Source organism: Dama dama, chromosome 5 (genome assembly GCF_033118175.1).
Source record: "Dama dama isolate Ldn47 chromosome 5, ASM3311817v1, whole genome shotgun sequence".
NCBI lineage: Eukaryota > Metazoa > Chordata > Mammalia > Artiodactyla > Cervidae > Dama > Dama dama.
The window spans coordinates 113,508,294-113,524,319 of NC_083685.1; the positions used below are offsets into that span (position 1 = coordinate 113,508,294).

Sequence of the window (16,026 nt, forward strand, 5' to 3'; positions counted from 1 at the left end):
GCAGGTGTCTCCCAGGGCAAGTGACCTTTGAGGTGGACTTTGAGGGATGAGTCAGAAGGGACTTCCAAGCGGAGGGAATGGCAGGGAAGGGTGAGGAAATGCGAGGGGAATGGTTCCTGACTCGGAGCCAAACCAGGGCACGGGGGTTAGTGGGAGAGGACAGAAGTCAGCAAATGTTTTTAAGCTGGGAAATGAACCATTGCAGACAGATCCTTCCCTATGGGCCATGGAGCAGAAGCGGGGACACCAGGTAGGAGGCAAGGCTGGTCCGGGTTAAGGGTCTTGAGATGGTAACTGAACATGTGAGAATGATGTGGAGCGTGTGTGTTTGTGTGTGTGTGTGTGTGTGTGTGTGTGTCTTGAGATGGTAACTCAGAATGTGAGAATGAGGTGGAGAGCACGTGTGTGCGTGCGTGTGTGTGTGTGTGTGTGTGTGTGTGGACTGGGACATCCAGGGCGTGCACCTGCAGTCGGGGCAGGATGGGGACAGGCTGACCCCGAGGGGCCACCCTCCACCCAGGAGCTGAGAGCTTCTGGGGCCAGGATCGGCTAGCCTCCCTCCCGCCCTCGCCTTCACTGCTTGGAACCCACAGCAGCTAGTGCTGTTTCACGGCCTCATTCCTCCCCCTAGAGGCTCCTGAAAGCAGAGCCACTTTGGGTGAGTGGTTTTGCAGCTTGAAGGTCTCCATGGTCCCCAGAGTTGTGAGGTCAAGCCCTTGGTCCTCCTCAGGCAGGCATGTGAGCCCTTTTAGGAGCTAAGGGAAATCAAACAAGAAAACCCTAACCAAGATTCACTGAAGGCAGCATTAGGGACAATGCTGTCCTGCTTGCAAGGTGGGGAGAGGCGCTCTTACTGAATCACTCCATCTCTGGAGTTAGACGCACAGGATCCCAGCCTGGCTCCCCCTCACAAGCTGTGACCTTGAGCAAGTGGTTTCACCTCGCTAAGCCTTAAGTGCCTCATCCATGAAACAGACATAAGACCACCCATCTCAGAGGTGTTCAAGCTGTGATAATCAGCCTGATCTTATAATTTATTGTCAAAACCAATGTTGCTGTTTACCCAGGGGGAGCCAGGAAATCTGTATGGTGACCTGAGTAAAGGTGGATATAAAAACAATCTGAGTATTTTAAAGCCATGTGCGGAGTTAGTATTGTTAATGCAGATGCTGAGCAGAGCTGCTGGAACTCTGATGTGACCTGCCAGTATTTCCTGGGCTGGGGTCTGGTCTCCAGCCAACATCAGAGAGGCCTGTCGAGTCCATTTCCCTGATTGATTCACTCACCTCGGACCTGGCCGACCCAAGATACTCACTCCAGAGAAGTGGGAGAATGCAGACCTGGGGTTCAACTGGGGGCCGGCTCCCCAGTCAGAGGGTATCCACTGGGGCCATCCCAACCCTGGGCTGGGGGTTGGCCCAACACTTTCTCTGCACTAAGATCATGACTCTGGGCAAACCCTGTTTACCAGAGCAGCGAAGGGCCTATTTATAGCCTCAGCTGCTCCTTTCTCTGGGTCACGGGTGAGGGGGCAGGGTAGCTTCTCAGAGCAAGGGTGGCAGTCAGGCGAGGGAACCAGCCCTGCCCAGCTGCTGCCACCCAGACTCCTGGATCCCTCACCCTGGGCCCCCCGCCATGGCGGAGGAGACCTTCCCCTTCACCTCCTCCACCCTGCGCTCTCTCCGCCTGCAGCGGGAGTGGCTGGAATGGGAGGACCGGCGGCGGGCAGCAGCCCAGCAGTGCCGGAGCCAAAGATGCCCCCCAAGTTCCCAGGCCCGGCTCACTAGGCCACGCCGCTCCTGCCGGGACCCAGCTGTGCACAATGCCCTGTTCTCCGGTGACCTGCAGCAGATCCAAGCCCTGTTCCAAGATGAAGACGCTGCCAACATGATTGTGGAGACTGTGAGCAACCAGCTGGCCTGGTCAGCTGAACAGGGTAAGGAGCACCCGCTGGGAGCAGGAGAGAGGGGGTAGGGAGGAAGGTAGGGGTGGGGATGGGAGAGAGCCTGGGCCAAATCTCCCCTCTCCAGACCAGAGAATAGACCATCCCCTCCCACTGCCCATTTTAGATCCCTCCTAAACAGAGCTGATGCATACCTAATGGTTTGATGTCTTTTCAGAATTAAAGTTGTATTATGAGGGAAGCCCATACTAAGGATTATATAACAACAATGTATCCTGCTTGAGGACTTGCCTGGTGGCTCAGATGGTAAAGCGTCTGTCTACAATGTGGGAGACCCAGGTTTGATCCCTGGGTCGGGAAGATCCCCTGGAGAAGGAAATGGCAATCCACTCCAGTACTATTGCCTGGAAAATCCCATGGACAGAGGAGCCTGGTAGGCTACAGTCCATGGGGTCACAAAGAGTCGAACACAACTGAGCGACTTAAAGCACTTTAACATGTTACATAGAAATACATAGAATTACATAGAAATACATGTATGTGTGCCAAGTCTGACTCTATGGACTGTAGTCCGCCAGGTTCCCCTATCCATGGGATTCTCCAGGCAAGAATACTGGGGTGGGTTGCTATTTCCTTCTCCAGGGGATCTTCAAGACCCAGGGATCAAACCCGTGTTTCTTGAGTCTCTTGTATTGGCAGGAGGGTTCTTTACCACTTGTGCCACCTGGGAAGCCCACATAGAAATACAGTTATATTCTAATGCAATTTTTTTCTATGGATGTATATCCACACGAATATTTTTTCTCTCATAGAATGAAATTATACACCAGATGCTATTTATAGCCTGATTTTTTTCATGTAACATGCTTCTGTGGCAATAAGCATAAGTCCATATAATATTTTAAATGGATGCATAAATTCTATTGTATGGTTGGCCCATAATTTATACAGTGTTAGTCTCTCAGTCATGTCCAACTCTTTGAGACCCCATGGACTGTACCCCACCAGGCTCCTCTGTGCATGGGATTTTCCAGGCAAGAATACTGGAGTAGGTTGCCATTTCCTTCTCCAGGGGATCTTCCCGACCCAAGAGTCAAACATGGGTCTTCTGCATTGCAGCTAGATTCTTTACCATCTGAGCCACCCAGGGAAACCCAATAGATTGGTTAGATTAGGTTCCTTTTAAAAAATCTACTTTAAATAACAATATGACCAACATCTTTGTATCCTTAGGATCTATTCTGATCAGAGTGTTTGTCCATGTAAACCAAATGATAATAAATCAACTATCTGCCAATAAAAACTAATTTAAAAAAAGATCGCGCCATTCTTAAGATTGACAGGAGAAAAGAAGAAAAAAAGAAGACCAAAGACAAAAAAAAAGAGGAAGAAAAACCCAACACACACACACAAAAGAAAAACTGATTAACAGGAAATTGCCTCAACCCCCATCTATGGATTTGGGGGTTCAAAATCCTTGAAGAATTTATGCTGTTAGTCACCACTGGCTCCAAAGTCCTTCAGCTGTTAGAGATGTGACCCCACCCAGGGCATCTCGGTCTCATTCTGTAGCACATCCCCCATCTCCCAAATGGAACTTGATTTCAACCTTAATTCAGCCTTAATTTCAACCTTAATAAAAAACAAAACATATTTTACCCAAGATTTAGGAAACCCAGGGATTCACTTCACTACAATGCAAACAACTGACAGTCGGATATTAGGCATCTATGTCCTTCGAACAAGACCTTGGCTATTTCTACAACTTGGATCCAACACCAGTCCCATGATCAACCCCTCCTCCTACCCTTCCTTTCCCCATCCCCGCCTCTTATCCCCCGCCCTCCACCCTTCCCCACACTTTCACCCCACCCTCCCCACCCCAGGAATACCCTAGGACTTCTTCAGCTTTCCTCTGGCTACTCCCCAAGTCAGTTCCAGGCCCTCCTGTGCCTGACTCCTTCCCCTCCCAAATATTAGAGCACCCAAGTTAACAAAAAGAGCCAAGGACTCCACCAGCAGCTCAAAGACCCAGAAGTTTCCTTAATAGGATTCACCTCCTTAGCTGCCCTTGTAGTTTTAAAGAGCAGTTAAGGGAATTTGCTGGCAGTCTAGTGGTTAGGACTCAGCACTCTTACTGCCAGGGCCCAGGTTCAATCCCTGCTCAGGGAACTAAGATCCCACACGCTGCTCAGTAGGGCCAAAAAAAAAAAAAAGAGCAATTAAATGTTTCTTTCTATGACACATATATTTTTCACAGACTGACAAACTGTTCTAAAAGGCTGTTCCAGATTACACTCCCAAACAGGGGCTTGAGGGAGCCCCTCTGCACAGGTACAGATGGGCACAGGGTTTTTGCTCAGCCCAACGTGCAGAGTTGTACACGACAGCACGCCCTGCCCGCTGGCCTCATACCCATCCCTCCTAAAACTGCCTGCTCTCTCCAGGGTTCTGGGTGCTGACCCCCAAGGCCAAGCACACTGCACCTCTCACCATCGCTGCTGCCCGAGGCTACACCAACTGCGCCCGCTACCTGATCCGGCAGGGAGCTGAGCTGGATGCACGGGTTGGTGGCCGGGCAGCCTTGCACGAGGCCTGTGCCCGGGCCCAGTTCGACTGTGTGCAGTTGCTGGTGACCTTTGGCGCCAAGGTCAACGTGTTGTCCGAGGAGGGCACCACCCCCTTGCACCTCTGCACAGTCCCCGAGTCCTTACAGTAGGTGCCCAGGGGCTGAGACGGTTTCGGGAGGCGGAGTGTGTGCATGTGTGTGCATGTGTGTATGTGTCTCCAGCTCACCTAACAGAAGACATCTCCTCAAAGCAGCTTGGGAGACAGGTCTCATTCCATGAGGATAAAACAGACTCAGAAAGGTTTAGTGACCTCTCCAAGGTCACATCAGCTAAGCCCAGGAAGCAGAAGCCTTTGTTGCTTTGACGGAAAACTCTTTTCAACTGCAGTTTCCTATTGCCTGGGAACTCTTTGCAGCCACATTCCTAGTTGTTTAGAGGTTGGCATCAAGAAAGATCTGACCCAGTGTTTTTCCATCTTAATATGAGGCACACCTCCTCTTCCCACCTTTTTAAGGTCAACAATTTCTTGGACCCTCTACATGATGGTATTTGCACTTTTACAAGTCAGGCCCATAGATAGGGCTGGCGGGGATAAGGAGTCAAAGGCTCCTGGAAGACATTCCACAGCCCCAGTGCTGGGGCCCTCTCCCCATGTAGATCTAGATCAGTGATGGACCCAGAAACGATCCAAAATTTCCAGTCCTTTCTTGAGTTTTTATGGGCACGTGGTGCACTTTCTAGCAGACTTGATCCTTTTTCTCCCCCAGTATTTTATTTTATTTATTTCTGGCTGCACTGGGTCTCCCTTGCTGCCTAACGGCTTTCTCTAGTTGTGGTCAGTAGGGGCTACCCTCTAGTTGCAGCACTTGGCCTTCTCATTGGGGTGGCTTCTCTTGTTGAAGAGCACGGGCTCTAGGCATGCAGGCTTCAGTAGCTGTGGCATGTGGGCTCAGTAGTTGTGGCAGATGGGCTTAGTTGCTCCGTGGCATGTGGAATCTTCCGGGATCAGGAATCAAACCCATGTCCCCTGCATTGGCAGGTAAATTCCAACCACTGGACCACCAGGGAAGTCCAGACTTAATCCTTTTAAGTGAAATGAGAATGGAACCTGACTGAGTGAGCTGCTTGGAGTTATTTAAATTTAATATATACAATAGAAACAAAAATTAGTCTATGATTAGAATTTACCAAGAAAATAAATTACGTAGTTTGTGGCTGGCTGGATGCTGCTCAACTCTTGGTCCCGAGCATGCACTGAAGGGAGCTGGAACTCTGTTTTGGGGAATGACACTTGGTCATCAGGGTTTCACTGGAGTCTGACGGATCTGCTCCTGAGTTTCCAGTGGCTACTGTTCTGGCTTTTAAAATTACCGTTAGTTTAGTGTCATCATTAATTTAGTTTGCAAGCATGTTTGGTTTACCCCATGGTGGTTTAACGATACGTATTTGCCTCAACAGTGTTTGACCTATAATTTTTCCAGGAACTAGAAGACTGAACCAGTGTTCCCTAAAGCTGTGCTCACTATGGACTGTGCTCCCTAAAATCTGGTTTTGGTTGTTCGGGTTTGGTTGTTTTCTCTAGAGGGAGAGGAGTAACGGGGACACCCAAATGACTTTCCTTTGCTGGAGTGGGTGTGGCTGGCCAAGAAGGGTGGTCTTCATATTTGGGAAACCCTTCATGTTTGGAGGCAGGAAGAAAATACTAATTATGACCTTGGACTTTTTTTTGTCCTTTAACTTATTAGGACTTCTATTTCTATTTTCTTTGGTGGTAGTGGGGGAAGGGCTACACTCGCTTTTCTATGCTTCATAGTGTACAGATTAGTGGGTTTTCAAAACTCTTTTTGAAAAGTGGCTATCAAAATGTTAGGAAAGACCACTCACAAGTGATTCAGAACTAGGCCTTGGGGTCCCAATCTGATAGGGGAGTCAGGTTAGATTCTGGGAGGGACAGTCTCAGGCAGTATTAATTCCCCTGCAGTCACTAATTTGCTGTGTGTCCTGGGTTGCACTACAACCTTTCTGGGCTGAAAACCGAAATGCTCCAGGTGGCTTGGTTGGGCCGTCCTCCTCTGTCTAGTCATGGGGCCTCTATGAGTCTGGCGGTGGTCACCAGGCTCGCCTGGGCCAAGAGGGTTGGGAAGAAGCGGTCAGGGATGACAGGATTTGCCTCGCGGGTCTTGTACCCTGTCCCCAGGTGCGCCAAGCTGCTGCTGGAGGCGGGAGCGACTGTGAACTTGGCCGCGCGAGACAGCGAGGTGACCCCCTTGCACGTGGCGGCGGCGCGCGGCCTGGAGGAGCATGTGGCTCTCTACCTGCAGCACGGCGCCGACGTGAACCTGCGCACCAGCCAGGGCGAGACGGCCCTGAACGCGGCGTGCGCCGGGGCGGAGGGGCCGAGCAGCAGCCGACGCCACCAGGCCGCCGCGCGCCGGCTTCTGGAGGCTGGGGCCGATGCCCGGGCTGCCGGACGCAAGCGCCACACGCCGCTGCACAACGCCTGTGCCAACGGCTGCGGGGGCCTGGCCGAGCTGCTGCTGCATCACGGGGCCTGCGCGGCGGCCCCGAACGGGGCGGGCCACACACCCATGGACTGCGCACTGCAGGCTGTCCAGGACGCCCCCAACTGGGAGCCCGAGGTCCTCTTTGCCGCGCTGCTGGACTATGGGGCCCAGCCTGTGCGCCCAGAGGTGAGAGGCTCCTGGCGGGCAGGGGGTGCCTGGAACTGGAATTGCCCAGCCACCGGGGAAGAGAGGCCAAAAGATAGAGAGCCCATCGTCTGTGCCAGAGGTCGGTCCCCATCTTGGGAAGGACCAGCGAGAGTTATGGAGGAGAGTCTCAACAGAGAAAAAAGCCCCCAAGGAGATTGGAACACACTTGAAATGTGGGATAAACTGAGGCTAGAGAAGGATTAGGAGGGACTCAGATCTTGGCATCTCAAATTTGGATGTAACTATAGTGGCCCAGGCTGGTTGGTAGAAGCATGGTGCCCTTAAGAATCTCTTTTGCTTTCTAGATGCTGAGACACTGTGCCAACTTCCCTCGGGCCCTAGAAGTCCTGCTTAATGCCTACCCTTGTGTCCCATCCTGTGATACCTGGGTGGAGGCCGTGCTCCCGGAGTTGTGGCAGGTATGTCCACCCTACCGGCACAGCTCCTTCCTGGGCTCTGGGGGAGGTAGAGAAGAAGGGTGAACCCTAGGCCTATACCCCCAGGATGGGCTTCCTGGAAGTAGGAGCAAGGGGAACCCTGGGCTGGAGGAGGATGGGCAGAGTGAAACCTCTAGAACAACCTTTAATTACACACACCTCTCTAGCCTCTCTCTTACCTGCATCAGTATAGACATTTATCAGGCATCTCTGACTCAGTAGACAGCACTGTTGGAGTGGGGGGAGGTGGGTGTAGACATGGCTGAGACCCTGCCCTGCAGTGTGGTCTCAACTCCCGTGACCCCTGCAGGGCCTTTGGTTCTGAATCTGAGTCCTGTGAGATATACTACATGCCCAGGTGGATCCATGTTGTAGAATCTCAGGGCCCCACCACTAGGTCACCCCCAGAGGGAAGGGTGTTGGGCCATCTGACCCTGTTCCACTCCTGGCCTAGGAGCACGAAGCCTTCTACAGCTCGGCCCTGAGCATGGTGAACCAGCCAAGACGGCTGCAGCACCTGGCCCGGCTGGCTGTGCGTGCTCAGCTGGGTGGCCGTTGCCGACAGGCTGCCTCCTGCCTCCCACTGCCCCCGCTCCTCAAGGACTACTTGCTGCTGCGTGTGGAGGGGCGTATCCAGTGAGCCCCATGCCCAGCTGCTCCCAGAGCTTGTCCTGCCGCCTCCATCAGTTATTCCTCCCAACTCTGGAGGACCAGTCCCTGACCTTCTTGTCTACACTCTCGTCCACATGTCCTCCGGGGCCAGCTCATCCATTTATTTGCTTCTTGAGCCACCTGCTGACCTCCAGCCTGACCTGAACTTCAGCTCCTGTCTACAATGGGAAGGTCTGCAGATTCAACCTTTGCCTGCATCCTCCTCCTTTGCCTAAGTAGATGATGGCCCCTCCATCCAGGCCAACCCCAAGCCAGGAGGAAGTGATCTTGTCATCCCCTCTCCCCTGCTCCCCATGTACCCGTTCAGCTTCCTAAAGAGGGACAGACTCTGCCTCTAGCTGAACTGCCAATGCCCGATCTACCTTTGTCACCTTGAGGGAGGACCTCACTGACTGGTCTTGAAATCCCCATGCAAGGATGCTGGAATGACCTTTGGGAATCAGAGCTCTGATCATGACCTTCAGTGGCTCTACACTACCTTCAGGCTAATATCAAAACTCAACAAGGCAGAATAAGTATTTAGTCCCTGCCTCCACCAAGCTCTCCGGCCTCCTGATCCCCCTTTCCCCTTCTAAGGCTCCTGTAGCCCAGCCTTAGCAAATGAGTTACCGGATTGTCAGATGTGAGCTGCTCCTGTTAGCTTCCACGGATCTACTTGTGCTGTTCCCTCTATTTGGTCTACCCTTCCCACATATTTTTTGCCCTGGTTGAAGCTGATATGATCCTCAAGACTCAGCCCAATAGCCCTCTCTCTGCAGAGCCTATTTCGACAACTCCAGTAAGTAGCCTTCCTTGGTATTGTACTTATTTATTTAGGAACCTGTATCTGCCTCAATGACACTGAGACTGGACTATATTCCTTAAACAGGCCTTTCAGGAAGTGGCTGTTGAGGGAGAAAGAAATGCATGATGCCTGCGACCCATTTATGGTTGTGTTCCCCACCCACCCGAGATGCACAGTGTCTTAAACTATGGTCTTTGTGGTCTTTGAGGATCTGTGACAGGAGAACCAGCCATCAGCTTTCCCCTACTCTCTCTCATTTCCTCCTTTGGTCCCAGAGTCAAAATTACCACTATTCATCCTTAAGAGGAAGCTTTTTAAGCTAAGCCAGTTTTTATGAATGCAAATAAATGATTTGTGCTCAGACCAAAGCGTGGCTGTTGTTAGGTTGAAATATGCCTGAAATACCTATCGCTCCATGTTTATTCCCCATCCTTTGTACTCTTCTGTGATTCCCAAATTTTCTGCACAGATCAGTTGTTACTCTTGTGATAGGAAAAAGGGTGTAAGAACAACACAGGAGGACTTCCCTGGTGGTCCAATGGTTAAGAATCCACCAGCCAATGCAGGGAACAACGGTTTGATCCCTGGTCAGGGAAGATCCCATGTGCCTAGGGACAACTAAGCCCATGTGCCACAACTACTGAGCCCATGCACCAAGAGCCCATGCTCTGCAACTACAGAAGCCACCGCAATGAGAAGCCCACACACTGCAACTAGAGAGCAGCCTCCGCTTGCCACAACTAGAAAAAGCCAGTGTGCAGCAATGAAGACCCAGCACAACCAAAAATAATTAATTACTTAATTTTAAAATTGTGTTTTTTTAAAAAACGTACAACAGGAACCTTTCCAGACCCTGAACTTGCAGCACCCACTGGAGGAGGTGGCTGTCAGCAGCCTCTTCCCCTGTCCGTTTGCTGAGGTGAGGAACTTTGGGCTCTCCACTGTCACTGCCATGTGGGGTCACACGGTAGAGATGCATCAGGAGTCCTGGGTCAGCCTCTTGCAGCTGCTGCCCAGCCTCCCCTCCTCTGCAGAGAGTAGCATCTGTAGGTATTTCCTTTCAACAACTGGAGGACAGTCTTTGACCTCGGTATACAGAGTAGCAACCTCTCCTTTCTGGGTGAAATTTTTGCTTCAATTTCACAGATCCAAAAGGCCAAGTGAAGAGAGAGAAATACCCTCTAGTCCTGGGGCTGAACTGCCCCAGGAAAGGAAACTGCCAGGAGCCTCACTCCCAGGGGAGGATGCTAAGCTGTCTCCTCCTTTAGAGCAGGCAGACCCCAGTGAGCTTGGCTTTTTCTGTTATACTTACAATGATAAGATACCCAATTTAAAAAGCCCCAAAGACACATGTGATTATGTATCTGATTTGGGGATGAGATTTTTCCATGTAAAAGCATTAAAGAAAAAAGACTCATCTCTCTGGATATAGAAGAAAATTTAAATTTGGTTATAAAAGCACTGAATCATAAACACAAGTAAAAGGCAAAATGTTGACAAAATTATCTGCCACTAAAAGATTTCATTTTCTTGATTTCTAAGGGCAGGAATGACATCTGTTTTATTTACCGTTGCTGACTTGGTGCTTGTACAGTGTCTTGCAGAGAGTGGACATGCAAATATCTGTCAAAGTAATGAATGGTCATGCTCAACCTCACCAGTAATTAAGGAAATGCAAATTAAAACAACAATAAGATATAATTCTCTTACTAGATTGAGGGACTGTTTTTTTTCTGTCTGTGCCACACAGTTTGCAGGATCTTAGTTCCCTGATCAGGGATTGAATCGGGCCATTGTGGTGAAAGAACCTAACCACTGGACCACCAGGGAATTCCTTCGGGGGATACATTTAATTTTTTTGGGGGGGGGTACATTTTAAAGACTAATACGTAGTACCTGTGAAGATTTGGAGACACAAGTTCTTGCTCATCCTGGGGGGTCAGAAAGGAAACTGCCTCTTTGACGGGCAATTAAGCAATGCCCTTCAGTTGCTCCCCAGTTACACCAAAGGCTGGTACACACGGCAGTATTCATCCCAGCCTTGCTTGCAACAACTCAACATGTGGGAAATGGTAAACAAATCCACACTGTGGAATACAATTCAGTCCTTACAAAGGGTATACCCACAGCAGGAGGTATCTGGGCATAGAGTCCAAGTGACGAGAACATGTACTGCCTTGGGAAAGATTACCAAGACTATTACCAAGGTTGAAATAGAACATGTACAGCAAGGAAAACCAAAGCTCATGATTGGAGATGAATAGAAAAAGGATTGAAAGGCAGGTGCCCAAGAATTTCCTCTGAGGAGGAGAGAGGAACTGTGCCAGTGGGGCTTTTTATGGTCTGCATTTGAATTTTTGACAAAGGGGTGTACCCATGGATTCTTGTGAAATTTAAAGAAAAATTGAAGGGAAGAAAAGGCAAAAAGCCTAAACTGTTAATTTACAAGGTGGTTGAAGAAACATGACAAATGTGCTAGCTCACTAGCAATCCAGTGAATGTAAATTAAAGGAACAGACACCCCTCTGCCTAGCAAATGGGCAAACATGAAACAACTTATCTAGTGGTTAGGGAAGGAGTACTTTCTGATTTTTTTATAAAATGGATTTACTATAAACGTAGTGAGAGTTGGACTGTGAAGAAAGCTGAGAGCAGAAGAACTGATGCTTTTGAACTGTGGTGTTGGAGAAGACTCTTGAGTGTCCCTTGGACTGCAAGGAGACCCAACCAGTCCACCCAGTCCTGGGTGTTCATTGGAAGGACTGATGCTGAAGCTGAAACTCCAATACTTTGGCCACCTCATGCGAAGAGTTGACTCATTGGAAAAGACCCTGATGCTGGGAGGGATTGGGGGCAGGAGAAGGGGACGACAGAGGGTGAGATGGCTGGCTGGCATCACCGATGGACATGAGTTTGAGTAAACTCCGGGAGTTGGTGATGGACAGGGAGGCCTGGCGTGCTGCGATTCATGGGGTTGCAAAGAGTCAGACATGACTGAGCGACTGAACTGACTGGCTGACTGAAGGCAACATCCAGGATTCACAGATACATTCATCTCTCCATAGCCATCATAATTTGACATAAAGGTATAAAAATACCCAAGTTCAATATTTTAGGAAAAATAAACCAATAAGGACCTAAGACCCATTAAAATATTGTGTTAATTTTAAATGATTATTACATATAAGAGGCCAGCTATAGATAGTGATATAGTTCCAACTGAAGTCTTCATTCTTTCCTTTCTTTTCCCCTCATAATTCCTCCACCGTCAAAAACCTAACCCCGGGGCTTTTTTGGTGGTCCAGTGATTTAAGAATCTGTCCGCCAATGCAGGTTATATAGGTTCAGTCCCTGCTCTGGAAAAATCTCACATGCCACGGAACAACTAAGCCCATCCACCACAATCACTGAATCTCCACTCTAAAGCCCATGAGCTGCAACTACTGAACCTGAGCACTAAAGCCTGTGCTCTGAGACAAGAGAATCTACCATAATAACAAGCCCATGTATGGTAATGAAGAGTAGCCCCCGCTCACTGCAAATAGAGAAAGCCTGCATGCAGCAACAAAGCTCCACCACAGCCAAATATATATATGTATATGTATATACATATATGTATAATAAATCTTCAAAAACCCTAATCCCAAAAGTCCCTCTCTCAAAACGTGGCCCTAGTGGTAAAGAACCCATCTCCCAGTGCAGAAGACGCAAGACACAAGATGCGGGTTTGATCCCTGGGTCAGGAAAATCCCCTGGAGGAGGCCATGGCAACCTATTCCATATTCTTGCCTGGAGAATCCCATGGACAGAGGAGCCTGCGGGCTACCAGTCATGGGGTTGCAAAGAGTCAGAGTGACTTAGCATAGCAGGACTCAAAACACCCTTAACTGCATCCTGTTCTTTGCTGTACACATTCACAAAATGCATCCCTAGCTCTTCCCCCATCTTCTCTGAATTGCATCTATCATTTGCTTAATAAATTTTTATCAAGTATTCGCTGCATGCAGGCACTGGATAGACTTTGAGAATACTGGAATAATAACAGAACATAGTTCCTGCCTTCAAAGAATTTGGTAAGACAGAAAAATGAAAAATGACATGTAGCGTGGGGAATGCTATATAACACAGGGTGTATATCCCTAATCCCGGATAGATGGATCAGGTATCTGGGGCTGTAGGCAAGACAGATTTCCCACATCCTCTGCAGGGCAAGCCCTAGTTGCTGGCTCAGCCCTTCCTGGCTTCAGAGGCCACTGCTCAGTCATTGATTCCCTTCTCAGATTGCATTTATCTTCACTTCTCTCCTTCTCCTCTGCTCTTTTCTCGTGGCTTATAAACATCTTCAGGATTCTCACATTTCTCTAAACCTCCCCCATCTATTCCCTGTTCCTCTCTAGCCTCTACACTGTTTGGGGGGACAAGAACATTATTAGGGCTCTCCTCACACTGTTGATGGGCATGAAAATAGGTACAACCTTCCAGAGAACGACGCAACACCATGTATCAAAAATCTTAAAAATGTGAACATCCTTTGATCCAGCAATTCTATTTCCAGGAATTTATCCTAGGGAAAAAGAAATCATGGATGTGTACAAATAACCGTCATCAAAGATGTTTATCAAAGTGCAGTTTAAAAACAAAGTAGTGGGCTTTCCTGATGGCTCGGATGGTAAAGAATCCACCTGCAATGCAGGAGACTGGAGTTTGATCCCTGGGTCGGGAAGATCCTCTGAAGAAGGGAATGGTTACCCACTCCAGTATTCGTGCCTGCTGTAACTACTGAAGCCCACGTGCCCTAGAGCCAGCGCCCCACAACAGGAAAAGCAACTGCAACGAGAAGCCCGAGCACTGCAAAGGATAGCCCCTGCTTACCCCAACTAAAGAAAAGCCTGCACAGCAACAAAGACCCAGCCCAAACAAAAATAAATAACAACAACAAAAAAGTAGTGGACTTCCCTGGCGGTCCAGTGGTTAAGACACCACTTATCCCACGCTGGGAATGTGGGTTCTATCCCTGAGCTAAGATCCTACATGCTATGCAGCATGGCCAAACAAACAAAACAAAAAGCAGCCAAGTACTGAAAACAATCTGAATGTCTATCCAAATGAGACAATGAATTTAAAAATTACAGTGCAACATGGAAGGTAATACTGTTGAATATCTACTTAAACTATTTTCTGATGCTCTAAAAATACTTGTTGACAAGTGGAATCCTTTCTTAAATTAATATTTTATGGGAATATAGTTGATTTACAATGCTGTGTTAGTTTCTGCTGTATAGAGAAGTGAATCAGTTATGCATAACACATATATCCACTCTTTTTTAGATTCTATTCCCATATAGGTTATTACAGAGTATTAAATAGAGTTCCCAGTATTGTTCAGTAAGTTCTTATTAATTATTTTATATATAGTAGTACGTATATGTCAATCCCAACCTGCCAATTTATCCCTTCCCCTCCCCCCTGCTGGTAACCCCAAGTTTTGTTTTTTCCATCTGTGACTCAACTTCTGTTTTGGAAATAAGTTCATTTGTACCATTTCTTTAGACTCCACATATAAGCAATATCATGTGATATTTGTTTTTCTGTCTATGAAATGTTTTATGGTAATACAATATATAAGTTGCTTCAGTTGTGTCTGACTCTTTGCGACCCTGTGCACCATAGCCCACCAGTTCTCCTCTGTCCATGGGTTTCTCCAGGCATGAATACTGAAGGGGGTTGCCATGCCCTTCTTCAGGAGATCTTCCCGACCCAGGATCCAACCCATGTCTCCCATGTCTCCTGCATTGGCAAATGGGTTCTTAGCACTAGTACCACCTGGGAAGGCCATATAGAAACAAAGTTATATGCTAATGCAACTTTTCCTCTGGATATATAGCCACACAAATATTTTTTCTTTCATAGGATGAAATTATACCCCACATGCTATTTATGGTAAAAGCTAAAGAACAGGAAACCAAATATTGACAATAACATCATATATATATAATTTTCTTTCTTGAAAGTTGCTCAGTCGTGTCCAACTCTGTGATACCAGTATTCTCCAGGCCAGAATACTGGAATGGGTAGCCTTTCCCTTCTCCAGGGAATCTTCCCAACCCAGGAATCGAACCCAGGTCTCCTGCATTGCAGGCGGATTCTTTACCAACTGAGCTATCAAGGAAGCCCTATATATATATTTAGCGAGGAGTGAGTGAGATGGATGATTTTAGCTATACCACTAACTGTATAATTTGGGCAGTTATTTGATCTTTCTGAGCCTCAGTTTCCAAATCTGTGAAGTGGATACAATATGATATACTTGATAGGGTTCCCTGAGATAATGTATGTGAAGTGCTTAGTACAGAGCCTGGCACACAATAAACTCTCAAAACATGAAGTGGTTCAACTCAGTGCTTTTTCATTCCCTCAAATATTTATTGAGAGCCCTTGAACCTGCTATACTGTTTGGAACTTCACTTGGTAAATCTCAGTACTCAGTCTTCAAAATTTTGTTTTTGGCCATGGCATACTGCTTGTGGGATCTTACTTAGTTCCCCAACCAGGGATCGAACCCAGGCCACAGCACTGAAAGCACTGAGTTATGGAGAAATTAAAACAGTACCTTACAATCATAATATTGATCAAAAAAGTCAGACAGGGGCTTCCCTGGTGGTTCAGTGGTAAAGAATTTGCCTGCCAGTGCAGGAAACACAAGTCAGATACCTGATCCAGGAAGATCCCACATGCCATAGAGCAACTAAACCCATGGCCACAACTACTGAGCCTGTGCTCTACAGCCCAGGAGTCGCATCTACTTAAGTCCGACCACCCTAAAGCCCGTGCTCCGCAAGAAGAGAAGGCACTGCAATAAGAAGCTGGTGCAGTTCAACTATCAGGTACTATCAGGTAGCTCCCGCTCGCCACAACGAGAGAGTAGCCCATGCAGCAACTAAGACCCAGC

General features: G+C 48.3%; 1 protein-coding gene across 1 annotated transcript; it reads left to right on the forward strand.

The window, feature by feature from the left end:
• The first annotated feature begins 1,482 nt into the window (after positions 1 to 1,482).
• Positions 1,483 to 9,399, forward strand: ASB16 (ankyrin repeat and SOCS box containing 16). The gene is made up of 5 exons (XM_061144184.1): positions 1,483 to 1,936; positions 4,351 to 4,618; positions 6,671 to 7,163; positions 7,490 to 7,603; positions 8,076 to 9,399. The coding sequence occupies exons 1-5, from the start codon at positions 1,636 to 1,638 to the stop codon at positions 8,259 to 8,261; spliced, it is 1,362 nt and encodes a 453-aa protein (XP_061000167.1). The 5' UTR covers positions 1,483 to 1,635; the 3' UTR covers positions 8,262 to 9,399.
• The last annotated feature ends 6,627 nt before the right edge of the window (positions 9,400 to 16,026 follow it).

What these genes read in the sequence shown, in the direction of transcription:
- ASB16 (XM_061144184.1), top strand. Translation starts at nt 1,636, where the DNA reads ATGGCGGAGGAGACCTTCCCCTTCACCTCCTCCACCCTGCGCTCTCTC. An exon ending in GGCCTGGTCAGCTGAACAGG is followed by an intron (nt 1,937 to 4,350) that starts GTAAGGAGCACC and finishes TGCTCTCTCCAG; the next exon opens with GGTTCTGGGTGCTGACCCCC. An exon ending in TGCTCCCGGAGTTGTGGCAG is followed by an intron (nt 7,604 to 8,075) that starts GTATGTCCACCC and finishes CTCCTGGCCTAG; the next exon opens with GAGCACGAAGCCTTCTACAG.